Source organism: Sceloporus occidentalis, unplaced genomic scaffold, assembly GCF_023333645.1.
Source record: "Sceloporus occidentalis isolate IW3139 unplaced genomic scaffold, rSceOcc1.0.p SCAF_7, whole genome shotgun sequence".
Classification (NCBI taxonomy): domain Eukaryota; kingdom Metazoa; phylum Chordata; class Lepidosauria; order Squamata; family Phrynosomatidae; genus Sceloporus; species Sceloporus occidentalis.
In genome coordinates, this window is record NW_028316987.1 from 6,147,164 (window position 1) to 6,163,547 (window position 16,384).

General features: G+C 42.3%; 1 protein-coding gene across 2 annotated transcripts in view; it reads right to left on the bottom strand.

Moving 5' to 3' along the window:
* TBX21 (T-box transcription factor 21) overlaps positions 1 to 16,384 on the bottom strand; it is a 62,072-nt gene continuing 45,688 nt past the window's right edge. Inside the window, exons 2-6 of one of the 2 annotated variants that reach the window (XM_089531774.1) lie at positions 11,371 to 11,525; positions 5,035 to 5,156; positions 4,303 to 4,461; positions 2,831 to 2,892; positions 1 to 2,226 (exon numbers count right to left, since the gene is read on the bottom strand). In XM_089531774.1, the coding sequence (XP_089387900.1) occupies positions 1,560 to 2,226; positions 2,831 to 2,892; positions 4,303 to 4,461; positions 5,035 to 5,156; positions 11,371 to 11,525 (1,165 nt within the window). In that variant the 3' untranslated portion in view covers positions 1 to 1,559. The remainder of the gene's footprint in view (positions 2,227 to 2,830; positions 2,893 to 4,302; positions 4,462 to 5,034; positions 5,157 to 11,370; positions 11,526 to 16,384) is intronic. The other variant, XM_089531773.1, reaches the window with a different exon arrangement.

Below are 16,384 nucleotides of genomic sequence, written 5' to 3' on the forward strand. Positions count from 1 at the left end.
CTTTACTAGAGTATACCCATTGAATCAATGGAACTTACCAACATGTTGACTAACCATTCAACAAAGGACTGAATGAGTCTAATTTAGTTGGAACTAACCAAGGGGTTGCCCACCAACATATGTAATTTTATGCAAATCTGATTTATGTTTTTGTCCTTTTTCATTTTTTGGAGTTGTATAGCCTCTTTTGTGGCAATGCATAGGTAGTCAACTCATCTTAAGTAGCTGTCTAATTGAAACCACTGCAGCATGGAGAGACCATCTGTGTACCTCTGATGTGCATTCTGGACTCATTTGAAATCGCACCATTATTTACACCTGAGGTTCCTTATACCTATCTGTCTTGGACAATAATAATCTCAATTTTTAAAAAAGCTCTTCAAACTGAAATGTATTTCAGAATATTATTCTCAAGCAAATTTTCTTAATATCAAATTGCTTGTGATAAATCTAAAATGTTCCCACCCAAATGCACAGTAAGTCCAAACATGTACCTTTTTAAAAAAAAGACAGGGACGAGGATCAAAGTGTAAACTGGATTGTCCTAATCTGCATCTAGTTGTACATAAAGAAGGAGCTCATGTGTACCTAGGTGTGCAAGGAAATGATTGGGAGGGATGTACAATGAAATGTACACTAGAATGCATATTCCAGTCAAAGTGATACATTGCAGAAAGACAGACCTTATGCCTGTTGCAGAGCTTGAAAAAGTGATTTCTTTGGATTACAACTGGCCAAGATGGATGGGAGTTTCTAGCAGCTGCAGTCAAAAAGTAACTTCTCCAAGCTCTGGCCTGCTTTTCCTAATGCAGAAAGTAATCCCTATTCTAGGGATAGCTGGCCTTACATGAATTCAGATGACTAAAATCAACAAGCTGACACTTAGCAATATGGTATTAAAATTCAATCGGGAGTTTGTGTTTTTGTGTGTAAGAGATAATTCCAGGTTGAATTTCAATTGTAGATTTTTGCGAAGCAATGAACCTATCAGGAATTAAATTAGGTATGTAGCAACAACACATCCCCCAAATTAAACAAAGACAGGGACAGAGATGTGAATATAAACCTGCAGGTTGGTTCCATTTGTATACCACTATTGACATGTGCATGTGTGTGCTTCCTGTTTTCCACAAGAAAGAGAGGGGGAAAGCCCTTCAAGACCCTGTCACTGGGCACACAATTCATGTGGCCCTGTTATATCCTCTGTTCACAAAGATCAATGTGAATCAGTGCTTAACACTAGAAGTTACTTAATAAAGGAGACACCTGACTAGAACAAATTTTACTCTATGCCCTAGCAATACTCCCAGCAATGTTCATGAAGAACCATACCTTTCCCCCAAACAAGGGGTCCCTTTTATGTGAGGTACCCATGATATGAGTGCCAGAGAGTTGGATGTTCAGAAGACTCTATCCCCTTCCCCAGAGCTTGAGTTGCATTTTGGACTACACCTCCCAGAATCCCTCATCCAGTGTGGCCTGAAGGATTTTGTGAGCTGTAGTCTGAAAAGGTAATGCTTCCAAGCACCACCTTTTCTCTTGAAAGTTGCTGTTCCTCTTCAGTTGCCATAGAAGCCATAGTAACCAGCGTCACCACCTTCTTTGTCATAGAGCTCTCCGTTGCGGATAGGTGGAGAGCTCTCAGCACTGGAGACATAAGGAGATACCCGGCGCCGTTTGCACTCGGCTTCATACAACCCAGAGTCTGAGGAATCTGCTGACTTTACTGAGCCCAGCTCAGCCCAACCTTCATTGTCCTTCCCCTTCTCATCACCAGGGCCCACCACCTGCAAGTCCCTCATGGGCCGAAACCAGCTTAAGGCACCCGGGGCGGGTTTGGGGTGGTGATATTGAGGTGGGGAGCTCCAAGTGGCTGAAGGACCAAAGGGGTGCTCCTGGTAGTACGGCAAGGAGGGGTGTGGAGCAGCCTGCAGAGCAAAGGGCTTCACCCCATAGGGCATAAATTTGTTCCCTCTGAAGTCACCCTCATAGGTGCTGTATTCCAGAGGGGAAGCTGGTGGCTGTTGTGAAGCAAAATACCAGTGGTGGCTATCCTTGGGTGGCAGGGGGAGCTGGGCACGCTCCCTGTTGTAGAAGCGGCTCTGAGGGAGCATGTATTGATCGTGCAAGAAGGGCTGGAAACGGCTGCCTGCAAGGAGCTGCTGGCAATTGGCAACACTAGGTGGAGATGGTGTTGTGCGGTCTCCTTCAGCAGTGGTGTACATCCTGGACGGAAGACAGGAAGTGAAAAGAGAGAGTGGGGTGTGAAACAGGATGGCCAGAGCAAATGGTAACAGGAATTTGTGCACAAAATAATTTCAAACAGTCACTTTCATGTTTCTGGTTTGTTAGTGAACCATTGCAAACCATGGTTTGAAGCTATGAATTGAGGACAAACCACAATTAGCACAAACCAATGGTTTGTAAAGTCATCAACTGGCACACATAGGGATACAATTAACATAAACCATTAGTTTATGCAACAATATTCACTGGAACCTTGTGGGCTAGAATGCAATATATAAATACTATAAACAAACAGATCTTGTTTTCTGTCAATTGTAAATCATGGTTGGGAATTACGAAAACATGCTAAATCACAGTTAACCATAGTTGACCACCATGGTTTGGTGTGATCTCTAAATTAATGATTGCAGTGAATTGTCTCCAAGGCTTTAAAAGCAGCCTGTTGATGTCTTCCTGCACTTTTACGCGGATTGCACAGTAATGATGAAGACTTTAAAATACAAAACTGCCAACCATCCTACCTTGTGGCCTGAGGCTATTTAACTGCTGGTAAAATTTAACTATAGACAAGTGGAAGACTTACGAATCAAAATTGTCCCGGAACCCTTTAGCAAAAGGGTTGTGGTCTATCTTCAGCTGGGTGATCTAGAGAAACAAAAGAGAAAGTTGCAGTGCACTTATTATGAAGTTCACTACCTAAAGTACATGCACACATACACACCCTCCATCTCATCTGGCATACCACCAAAGTCCTCCTTTCCAGGAATATAAAAGTAATTAGTTACACAGAACCAATGTAACACATAATTTGTTACTTGTAATCAGTAATCTTTTCCAATAACAAACTATCACCAATACGCTACATTGGATACTTAGTTATGTATGTATAACTAAGTAACACCTCTTGGCCCTACCGCCCAGGTCTACCTTACTAGCTAACAGCTGCACTGGGCAATAGAGGTCTGTTCAATTGCTGACTGGGGCACAAAGAGGAAGAAGTTTCCAGCCTCCTTCCACCAGCGAGGAAGGCTGCAACAAGGAACTGCCAGAGGAATCCTGCTTGTAACTGTTGCAGTCTCACTCACTGCTGGGAGGGGGCTGGAAATATCATCTTCCTTCCACTCCCTCTGTCATGTAATCATGCCTACCTATTGAACTCACCTCTCAGCTGACAGTGTGTGTGTGTTCCTCATGATCATTTAGTGGTGGAGGGCAGTATTGACTGCCCCCACCACTTGTTATACTCATGTCAATGAGTATAACAAGGTTCATACAGTTGGACAGGCAATGAAGGTGGCATAATTCAGGGCCTCCTAAAGGTTCTCTGGAGGTCCAGATGGATGATGTCATCTTTGTGCATCTGCCTGGCCACATCCCACTCATCCCAAACCACTAAATGGCTGAGCGAGGGTGGCAGCAGAGAGGTGAGTTTTGCTCACAGACAATGGGTGAGACTGGAGTTTTGTCCGGTGGAGCTTTGTATTCCATCAGATCCATCCAGGACCCTAGCTTCTACCTTACTTAGGTGGAGTTTCCATGCACCACATTAACTATTGCAAGCCCAATCTCCTGTCACTTTTCTAGACTAAGAAAAAACATCCTAGCAGTATGGCTGTTTATAGCTTTATAAAGAGATATTAAATAGTTGGTGCCAATCAGCAGCCTGGAGAGAAATTTATCTTTGCTGAGTTTTCACAAACTATGGGTTGGAGCCACACGTAGTCATGGTTAGAGTAGATCTCTGAAATCAATGTGACTTAAGTTAGACAAGCTCAACTTATGTCTCACTGATGTCAATAAGTCTACTCGAAATATGAGTAAGGTTGCAAAAGTATAAATAATTAACAGGGAATGAGCCCCATGGAACTCAGGGGGACTTACTTGCAAGTACATCTAGATAGAACTACACTGCAGGCCTGAGAGGATCCAATCCTACCTGATGCATGTGCAATAAACGCAATGTTGATAGGATGTTTTCAAGTGGCATCAAGACATCTCCCTTTCACTAAGCTTTTCCAATGCAGAACAATGATACCTTTGCTGAAGTAAACTCACATCTGCATTCTGGTATGCTGTGACAGCAATGAACTGAGTCTCTGGGAAGATGAAGCTCTGGGTGCAGATGGAGGGGTGTGCCTCATCCAACTCGCTTGGCTTGGCTTCAGTAACATGTAGACGTGGCTGATACTTGTGCAAAGACTGTAACACGATCATCTGCAGGGCAAATGGGACAAGATTCATTTGCACATATTCCATAAACTGTAACTGAATATATTCTGTGACATAGCCTCATGAATTTATAAGGCAAGTGAGGTTGTTTATTCAAATATATATATATACTTGCAAATACATATAAAGGGAAGAAAAGGGAAGAAAAAGAAAACAGATTGGGAGAGTGTGGGGGAGAAACACAGAATATAGTAATGGATCTGTCTGTCTCTATCTATCTGTCTGTCTGTCTGTCTGTCTATCATCTTTTAAAATAAGCAGACCATAAGTATTTTTAAACCTGTTTCAAGTTAGTGTCTATAAGATACACATTCATAAGCAGACAAAACAGCAAGATCTTTCAGTCACTGAATTATGACTGTTTAGTCTTTCCAACCTTGGGGTAAAAGTATTTTGGCTAAAGTAAAAGCATGCAAGAGCTAATCAAACTGTTCAACAATGTTCCAAGTCAAAGGAATATAACGGATGAATACACAAAAAATTACAAATACCAAATTTTCAGAGAGACAGATGTTTAAGAAAATTATTTAGACCAGGTTTGAGCGGCATCACCATCACCTGTGTGACGTTGTTGGATGCTCCTTTGTTATTGGTGAGCTTCAGTTTTCCAAATGAGATCTCCTGCCGCATCCAATGGGCTCCTGTGTTAGGAGAATCCGGATGCATGTATGTCCGATTCCCTGCAAGAAAGACAGCATCTCTGGTAAACAACTCTAGAAACCAACTCAGAGCCAAACACATGAGGGCCTTGTGTAGGACCTTGAGCATGTCCACATTACAAATATTTAACTGATTTGAAACCACTTCAGCTTCCTTGCTATCAAGAACTGTCAATTGTTCATTAATTTATTCTACATTTTCCATATTTTTTTAAAAAAAAATTGCTTGTTGTTGTTATTCACCCTTGGGTCGATCTCGATCTATGACAACCCTGTAGATGAAGCATTTCTGAGACTCCCTATACTCCACTGCTTTGCTCAGATCCTGCAAATTCATACCTATGACCTCTCCCTCCTGTTCAGTTAATTGAGTGTAAACAACTTTTGCAGTATGAACTCAGTTTGCAATAACTGAAGCAAGGAAGAAAGTGGAAGGAGGAGAGAAAAATGGAGACATTTTAAAAGCAGCTTAAAAAATGGAATGACAGAGAAAGAATTAATCCAGATTGTCCCTGTCAAAGTGGGACAGTTGGAGGGTATGTACTTTGCAGCCCATAGAACCCAATGTGAGCTACAGCAGTTGCCAAAATTTTGCTGCCTGCCAACTTTGCTGTCACTGCTCTATTGGCTTTAGGTAGCAACTGCAGCATTCTCCTGCACCAGAGAGCCTAGTGAGGGTGGGACTGCATCTGCACTACAGAAATAATGTAGTCTGACATCCCTTTAACTGCCATGACTCAACACTATGGAATTCTGGAATTTGTAGTTTTGCGGGATATTTAGCCTTCTCTGTCAAAGAGCTCTGGTGACCTACCAAACTACAAATCACAGAAATCCACAGCACTGAGCCATGGCAGTTAAAGCAGTGTCAAACTGCATTATTTCTGCACTGTAGATACGTGGTTGCAGTGTTTCAGAGGGTTTCTTGGTCACAGAATTTTCATGCCTGACAGTTGTAATTTTGGCAGCTGATTCAGAAGTTTCCTCCCCACACATTCAATAGCAGATGTAGCTGGGGGGGTCATAAAAATGGGGGTGAAGGAACCACATTCACTGGTTTAAAAGCTTACTGTTGCATATACTGAAGATTAAGCTGAAAACATTATCTAGAAAACAATCAATGGTTATATCCCTCATACAGAGATTAATCTACTTGCATCAACTTCAGCAAATGAAGGCCACAAAAGGAAGAATAACTACCATGAAAGGTAATGTGATAAAAAGGAGGAGGAGGAGGAGGGATCTGCAATTGTTCTGGAATGTTTCAAGCACACTTTTGCTTTGAAACTTGATCCATATAGATTGGGAACCAAGAGGGTTTGAAAATGAAGTAGATCAGTCAAGACTAAAGTCAGCCCACCCATCCTAGATCTTCCCACAGCTAAGAAGAAGACTACCTACTTCCACCTTTACAGTAAACCACCATGTTCTGAGATACCCCCACCTTCACAAACAGCAGGAAGGGCACAGTTTTTCATTGTGGAAATCCCCACCATTACATTGAATTACAAATTCTTCACCTCAAGTACCCTGGGTAGCCACACTGACTGTCCTGGGCCCCCATCTTTGAATGGATAGACATGGGGCACAGATTGTGATGTATATGCCACTGATCAAGACACACTCTGCAGCTTTGCAAAAGGCACACTGGATTTATTGTTTCATATATTGTTGAGTCTAGAGGTAAGTCAATGGCCCAGAAGCTCTATCAGGCGAGCTACAACAGATTTCTAAAGCCAGGTGGAACCTTATTGATACCTTGCATCCCCTAACATTTGCTCAGCTTCAAGCTGCCACACTACGCTCTGGTCAACTATATTAGTGGTGTTGTAAAGATGAGGCCTAGACTTCCCAGATGGGATAAAGGTAATAAAGGAATTCTGCTTGTTCTTGGAAATAACCTCTGGGCCTGCCAGAGGTTATTTCCAAGAGCAACTTGTTATGGAACATAACAAGTAAAAACGAAAGAAAAATGTGTCTCACACAGCCCACATGAAAGGTTCTATATAATACATTATTTTAATTTCTCTGACTGATTTTTGAGTACACCTTTAGCATGTGTGCAAATTTCACATATGAAAACTGAGACCCATGTGGACAAGCAACATCAGAGTGAGATCAAGATGGCAACACGTATTAATGAAAAAAACACACAAGTTAAGAGAGGCTGGAGCAGTTTGCATTTGCATGAGTTTATTGGGAAAGGCAAGATTTTACCGCCTCCTTTCCTCTTCCCCTTCCTAAGTTAACTGAATGCAAACTACTTTTGTACTTTGAACTAAATCTGCAGCAATGGAAGTAAGGCTCAGGACAAAGGGAATATGGAACAGGAGAGAGAAACTGGGGTAGTTTTAAAGTAGATGAAAAAGTGGGATGACAGAGCATTCATAGGGGCTGTCCCTGTCAAACTGGGATACATGGAGGGCATGCTTTTGATTCAAACAGATCATCAAGTTGACTTTAACATGTCATGTAATGCAACCTTGTTCCTTTCCCCTCTGCAATCAACTGCTTTGGAATGTGATTCCACTCCTATGGCATCCATACTCTTGGTCTTTGCTAGGTCTCTTCCAAATGGCAAGGAAAGAATACAATAATAATTTCATCATGGAACGCAGAATGGTCAGCACTACAAATTACGAGTAGGATTTGCACCAGTGTTTTTTAACGGTGACACAATGGCATTCCTATCCATACCACTAGATGGTGCCATAGCTCCTGTGAACAGGGTGGCATTTGGAAACTGGGGGTGGGGAGCTACAGTGTGGATAAGGAAAGTAATTTACTTTTCATTCTTTTGAGTTAGATTTAGAGAAAGTTGAACCATGTTAAACTGATATGATAATTTTATTATTATGTTCTCTCCCAATATGGCCCACTGCCTCCAGGGACGTAGCTGTGGGGGTCTGTGGGGTTCGGAACCCCCCTTCCATCTGGGTGGCCACCTTGAGGAAGGGTGGGTGGGTGGGTGTGAAAGAGTGCCTAAGGTGGTGGCACTTAGTCTGGACCCCCCCCCCCAAAAAAAAAAAATCCTGGCTGCGTCCCTGCTGCCTTGAGTATGTAAAAATGGCTACTCCTTGGAGTTTGTTGTTGTGTGCCTTCAAGTTGTTTCCAACTTATGGTGAACATAAGACAAATTTATCAGTGGGTTTCATGGCCAAGCCGGGCATTGAACCCTGGTCTCCAGAGTCATAGGCTAACACTCAAACCACCCTGGCACCCTGGCTCTCATTCCATGAAATACTTTCTGGAAATTCCAATCAGGATAATGCAATTTCTTCTTGCAGGCCCCCCAAATTTTAACTTTAAAACTTTGTTAACTGTTCCTATCCAAATTAATTTCAAGTTTACGAAATACTGCTAGCTTTTATAACAGAGGGGGAAAGAATCTGGGGGCACAGTGACTGGGTGGGAGTGGGTGGGGGAAGAATCTTAAATACTCCAACTAGAGTGAAACATTTTTCCTGTTTCAAAGCTGTCAACATTTCCATACAGTTAAGAATAAGTTCATTTGGGGGACTTACAGACCCCAGAATCCTCTAGCCAGCATGGATGGAGGAATCGAGACAGGTATAATACAGTTTCTCCAAGCTCTGCTCTTTTTTTTTTTTTTTTTTAAAGGAAACCTCCAATATTCCCTTAAAATCAGAATGTTGGTAATGTCACTGGCATCTAGCAACTGCTGGCAGGAGCATCCACCCTGACCAACCTGAGACTGTTAGATGTGCTTCTCCCAGCTTTGACTGGAAGAGGAAAAGGTGCTTCCAGTAAGGGCCTGCTCCTGTCCATTGCTGAAGCCAGGCCAGCCAGAATCTGAATAGCTCTCAGCAAGGCTGGCATTCTTTCTTTCCTTGCACTCCAAAATTCATCATGAAAGAATCTAAAGTCCAAAAAACTATTGGTGACTTCTGCATCTCTGGAAATGCTGCAGGAAGATGCATTCTGCACAAGAGCAGCTGGAAGCTCTGGGTTGAGCTCCACACCCTTGGCCTTGCATTGTCCATGAGCTATCTAGCTGTTAATGTGCTCCTGGGAAGAAACAGCTTCTTTCTCTATCCAGGATTTCTCCTCCCACGAGTGATAAAGGACAGCTGGATGGCTTCTAGATGCACTCCCATGCTGGGGGATGGTGGAGGAACGACATTTTTCTGGCCATCGTTGTGCACTCCAGGAGGAATCACAGAACCATAGGGTTGGAAGAGGTTGCAAGGGACATAGAATCCAACACCATGCTGTGCAGGAAAGAACCCATCCAACTTCTGCTTTAAGGCCTCCAAAGAAAGGGAGTCCACCACCCTCTGAGGCATTCTATTCCACTGATGACAGTTCTTACAATACTTTTTTCCCTACTGTTTAGGGGTAATCTCTTTTCTTGAAATTTGAATCCACTGGTGTGTTTTCTAATCACTGGAGCAGCAGAAAGCAAGTTTGCTCCGTCTTCTACATGACATCTCTTTAGAGAAATAGCAGTTGTTCCCAAGCACTGATGAGAACACCCTATCATGAACACCTCTCTCTGTCAGGAAATATGCAACAACATAAAGTAATTAATGAACAAGTTGTAGCCCTTCCCACAATGCCCAAAATGAGCAGCCTGAGATGACTGCTTCTCTCTGTAAATGGCAAGGCTAGCCCCAAGCACTGGGATCAGAGAGCTTGTCTTCCTGTTAATACATGATGTGTGGAAGCTCACCCTGGCAGGGACTGTGAACAGCTTTACTCAAATGTACTTGTCAGCTAGTTTGTCCTTGTTACTGCCTGTTTTACTATTTCCTTTAGAGGGTGTATTTTTGTGGGGTCTTTTTTTAATACAGATTTTTTATTGTGTGATACACTTATGTGATTTTACTGTAACTTTTAAGCTTACTGCACAGGTCTTCAGGGCCGTTCTCAGAACGGCCTGGCAGGAAACAGAACGAGTGAGGGACGGATTTTACCACACACTCCAGTTCCTCACTCGTTCCGTTCCCCCTCTCTTCCGTGCCCATTCTGTTCCAGAGGGAACGCTTTTTGAGAACTGTTCTGAACATGTGTGCATGTGTGTGTAAGTAGCCTGTCAACGTATGGTGACCCCACGACTTCCCCAAAGTCACTCAGTGGATTTCATGGCCGAGCGGGGAATCAAAATGTACCAGTCACTTTTCCAGAGTCTGTTTTGTGAGATGAAACTTAACCTACATGCCACATCAACACCCACTCCCTTGCACAGTGGGAGATAGTAAACCGCTTGCAAAAGGGGATATTGTATATCTCCTAATTCAAATATGTAAAAAAAATAATGCCTCAACAAGATTATGGTCTATATAGGCAAAGTCCTCCTCTCTACAGACATCTGTGCTGTACATGAAGGTGCCTAGAAAAGGGAAATGGCACAGTTATGCTTGTGCAGAGCTACTCAATGCAGTCTTGCCTCCACTCACATGCTGGTGTAAATACTTATATAATGTTTGGATAGACTTTTAGTTGAATTCCCACCACCCCTTAATACATTAAATCGATAAAGTGGAATTTAGGACCATTTCCTTCTCCCTAGCATGAAAGCTTGCAGGGATAGAGTCTGGACTTATACCAACAAATACAGGGAGAAGAAGCTTAACTCTTCCCACAAGACTTTTTCCCTTAAATCTCCTCACTCCTGTATGCAAGTGCTAAAAAGGAAGGAAGGAAGGAAGGAATCAGGAGGGACAACAGTAATTTAAATTTTGCCAATTGTTTTATGTCACAATTATTACCATTACATTCAGTGATATATGGGAATTATGATTTATGAGTAACAATAGTACAAAAAACATTACTAAGGATTCTGTATGTTGTAGTATGGGATGATGTCAATGGGTTGGTGGTGACACCATGGGTTACCACATGGGGTGACGCCAACTGTAGTGACACCACTGTTTCAGAGGTGTCCAATTCAAGGGGATTTCAGACTGCAATCATATTGTAATTCCTCCCCAGAGGCGACTCTAGTAAGGGATGGTGGGGACTGTAGGACAAAAAAGGGCCAAAGTTGTCCACCCCGGTCTATAGGAAGGTCCTACCATAGGTCAAGTCTTAGCTTCAGGTCCAGTTCAGCTAACTAGGAAGAGAATAAGGTAGATTACACTTTTAATGCAATAGGGGCAAGGAAAGTAAGCTGCCATGGCAAGGGTTAACAAAGGGAGGACAGTGAAAAGGGGAGGGCGAACAAGGGGAAGGTGGTTTATAGGAAGAAGGAGAAGATATTTCTCCATCATACCTGGCATATTTCCCTCTGCCTTTCCACACTGAACCCATTTCCCGCCTTGGTACCGCCAGTGATGCTGGTCGACTAATACAATGTCCACATAGATGCTGTAATGGGCCACAGGATCCAGCCCAGAGATGTTGAAGCTCAGAAACGGGAACATCCTCCTAGTTGGTAGTGGAAACAGAGGAGTGGGGTGGGGGGGGGGGAGAGAAAAATAAAGAAGGATATCACATCACCGGTTTTCCTCAGACTCAACACATTTCCTACTCATAAGCCATGAGGAGGTCAGGACTGATGGCTATGGCTTTGAAGGAAACATCACCAAGTATCTCAACTATTCAATCTTTCCATCTTGGTCACTCAAGATAGATTTCACAAATCTTGACAAAGGGATCTCAGAGAAAATGGCAGTGCAGGTATGAGAAAAGAGAAGTTCGATGGCAGATTGGCTCCTTTGAGTATTTTTTTTTTTTTTTTGCAAGGAGGAGAAAGGAACTATAAGACAGTTCCCACCATCAACAGGGGAAAGTATTTCTCCTAACTAAACAGTTGCTCATTTTCTCAGCTGTAGAGGTTGCACTCCCCAAAAGTAACTTTTAAAATTGTCAAGTATTAGTGTGCACCCTTATGCTGCTGAAAACAGGTATCTCAGTTGCAACCATTGTCTCTGATTCCACAGAATCACCAGGTGACATTTTTCCTGTCTGCTGTACCTTCCCCAACCTGTACAATGGAATTAAGGACCTGACTTCAAGAGTTATGAGGGCAAGCAATGTAAGACTGTGAACTATTTAACAAGCGGAACAGAAATGATTAAGAATAATGAGCAAAGACGCTTTTGGTGAGATGGAGAGAAGTTTTTGGTGAGTGTGGAGAGGTAGCTTTAGAGTACTGTGTAAGAACTACCCATAAGTGAACAGGTGGGGAAATGGGTATAAAAAACACATTCCAATTTTGATGTAAATTGAGTCAGCTAGGCTGTTTCTTTAGCTATCTCTTCAGAGGTTTTTTTATATATATTTTAAATCTGGCATGTGTGCTCATCCAGTGTTAAACTTAATTTCATTAGATTTGATAAAACAATGGATGGATCTCTGAGAATGTAACCTGAAAAATGATCTCTCTATCTAATGTAACATCTCAAATACTACCTCAAGATAAATCCCACCCATAATGTCTAGCTTTCTATTATTGATGATAATGTTTAAATAAAGTAAAAATAGGGCTTTGCAATCAACTTATCAATAGAAAATTAAGCCATGCTGACTGGGACAGACACACTCTGAATATACTGAACAGAGGAAAGTAAGTCTCACTGAACATAGGATTTACTTCTGAGCCAACATGTAAACCTTTCTTGCTCCTTCGTATTGCTGTTTCCAAAATTATTTCAATTATATCCTACAGTCAGACAATTGCAGTGTTTGGATTTAAAATAATGCCAGGAAAATTTGGGGAAGATAGGTAGGTAGGGTAACCAGCATAGTGCTACAGTTTGAGTGCTGGATTCAGCCACAGAAACCCACTGGATGACTCCAGGCAAGTCTCAGTCTAAGAAAAAGGCAGTGGCAAAGCTCCTCTGAGGAAGCTTGCCAAGAAGACCCTGTGATAGGCTCATCTTAGGGTCCTAAATGACTTGAAAGCACACAACAACAGCAAATGAAATACATGGGGTCGCAGTAAAGGCAGGCAACTTGGAAGGTGCAGTTGGTGCTGTTGTTTCTTCAGAGGGAGTTTGCCATTGTCATCCTTTGAGGTTGAGAGAGTATGATTTGCCCCAAGGTCACCTGGTGCATTTATATGCCGAGGTGGGATACGAGCCCTAGTCCAATGCTCAAACCACTGCACCACACTGGCTCTCAAAGGAAAGAATATGAAGGGGTCGGATACTCATGTTGCAGCAAAAAGCTGCCTCTAGACTGTGGAATGACCTGCTGGAAAAATTAGTCATACGCTTTCTGAATTTAAAAGAACATTGAAGACCAGTTTTTTCTGGTAGGCCTATCCAGCTGATTTATAAATTGTGAATTTTAAATGATTAATTTTAGATGTAGATTGTTTTAATATCTGCACATCTTATTTGTCCTTTTAAATTGATGTTTCATAAAGTGTTTTAACTGATGTGTTTTAACTGACATTGTTTGTTAATTGTTGTTGTCCCCTGCCTCAATCCATGGGTTGGGTAATAATAATAATAATAATAATAATAATAATAATTATTATTATTATCCCTTTACAATCCATCTCTCTCCACATGAAGGGGAGGGAGGATGTGTTGTCCATTCTCCAGCTCACTTCATCAATTGCTGCATTCAGTCCTAATAGTTTAGCTCTACGATCTACTTTCCAGCAGTCAATATATTTCCAGGCTATTCCCCACTCACCCAGCCCATTCCAGCAGGGCAGCTCAAAGAGAATGACACGCACTTCATCTTTTCGTTTGTCAAGAGCTGCTCGACTGGCTGCGACAGGTGTAAAAGCAGCTCTGTTTCTTTCTTACCCCCACTGACCTTAGCCAAATTCTCTACCTCGCCACTTCCCTCTTGGCTCCCTCCACATTTCCGGTTCAGAAATAGACACCACTTCTATTTTCAGAGAAAGCAAGAAGGGGTGAGAGAAAAAGAGAAGAACTTGGGATGTACGGACAAAGAGTGGATGGCTTGAAACGTTTGTTCCCTGGGTGAACCAAAGGAGTTTTGAAAATCCAAATAGTATTTGTGAAGACGTACAGACTCATATAGGAATGCACAGAAAGACACAACAAGTAATATTGGGCTCAGTTCACAAAGCCATTTCCCCAGTGAAGCTTAATTGAAATGAACAAGAACTATTATGTCGCTCCTATTTGGATCTTTTGTTATTGTTGGTGTGTGCCTTCCTGTTGTTTCTGACTTATGGTGACCCTAAGATGAGCCTAACATGGGATTTTCATGCTAAGTTTCTTCAGAGAGGGGTTGCCATTGCCAGAGGCCGAGAGAGTGTGACTTGCCCAACGTCACCCAGTGGGGCTACATGGCCAAGCCAGGATTTGAACCCTGGTCTCCAGAGTCATAGTGCAATACTCAAACTACTATACCATGTTGGATCTTGTCAGGTTACTTTTAAAAACAAATATAACATATATAATAACACCTTAACAACCCCGTTCGTTTGTTTCCATTAGTGTTACAAAAAGATTAGGAGCATTTTATGTTGTTGTGTGCCTTCAAGTCATTTCCAATATACAGCAACCCTAAGGCAAACCTGTCACAGGTTTTTCTTGGCAAGATTTGTTCTTGCCAAGGTTTGGCAAGAGGAGGTTTATATTTGCCTTTCTCTGAGGCTGAGAGAGTGCAAATGCCCAAGGTTACCCAGTGGGTTTCCATGGCTAAGCAGGGATTCAAAGCATGATATCCAGAGTCATAGTCCAACCACTACACCACACTCAAACCACTCCACCATACTGGCTCTCACACTTTGTATTACTCCTCCCTTTTCTGTCACTTTTTGGTGAGACGAGGAACCTTGTGAAACGCTCACCATGAGACGGAAAGGACTTGAAGGCACACAACAGCAGCAACAACAACAACCAGATAATTGGTCTGTTCACACTATTCTACTAACTTCCCCATGTCTGGGTTTGTGCAAAAGAACAAGTGGAGTGGGAAACAAGAGGATGTGTCAAATATATTAATCTACCCAGCTTTGAAGGGATTTTGCCTCTTGCAACAGACACTTTATGCATATGCCAATCAGAGTGCAACTTGTTAGCAATCTTCCACAATTCATCAGCAATCAATTAGAAAAATTTAAGAAATTAAAATCAGTTTTAAAAAGTTAAAGAAGGATCAACTCTAAAATCTCAGACTGGAATCCTGTTGAAGGTTTACATCTAAATGGACTTTCACGAGCAGGAATTAGAACTGGGCAGTTCTGTAACATGCATACATTACTATGTAGGAGAGCCAGCAGAGTGACTGATAAGACTGACTGATGAGACTGATAGTGCATCAGTCCTGTTGTGCACCAGTCTCATTCTATATGGTTAAAAGAAACAAATTATTAAAAATGTTAGTCATGAATGTATAGCCAACTACTGAGATACTTGGAGGTAGACATGATATAGGTGAATCAACACTTAACCCCAAAATAAAGCACCTTCCCGTTGCCCCCACGGAAAGCGCCCAAACCTGAAAGTGTGGTGGTAGATCATTGTTAGCATATGTAAATTTTCCATGGATCATTTTCTAGCATTGTGTGTGAGATAAGGAAAAAATTAATAGCCAACTTTATAGCCCCCCACACACCCACACATGCTCATAAATAGATTTTGCCATTCTAACATCATGGTAACCTCAATGGAATTTTCCACCTACTAAGTGGAAATATGTTTGTCGGGATGAGTCCTGTTTCACATATACACACACATACTCCATTCAGTACAGCACCTAGCACCATCCTCATATTAAATTAATATTTAATTTGGTCACAAGAAAAGTGGCATTTGAAAAATGGCATAGTAGTCACAAGAAAAGTGGAATTTGCAAAGATGGCACACTGTGTACAGAGTGCCTTTCCCACAGAGGCTCACCTGCAGCTCATACAGAATTATAGTGGTACAGAGGGGCCTCGCTATCTGCGGACTTGCCATCCACTGATTTCAGTATCTGCAAACAGCAAGCCCACATTTCCCCAATGGCAGTGCATGCCCATGGTTGTTCTGCCATTAGGGACAGCCCCCATGGTCCCCAGTACCAGTGCATGCATGCGGCCATGCCACCATTAGGCACGACAGAACTTTAGATAAGCCACCATACTGCTGCCACTAATCGCTGCATGGCCACATGCATGCACTGTCATTGGGGACAACGCAACTTGAGCATCCACAAATTTTGGTATCCATGTATGGGGTGGTGGTGTCCCAAGGTCCCACTGTATTATTTCACTTTGACTGTCATGGTTCTATCCTATGGAATCCTGGGGTTTGAAGTTTAAGGAAAGGCATTTAAAATTGTCAGCTAGGGAATCCAGGGTCCAGAGAAAG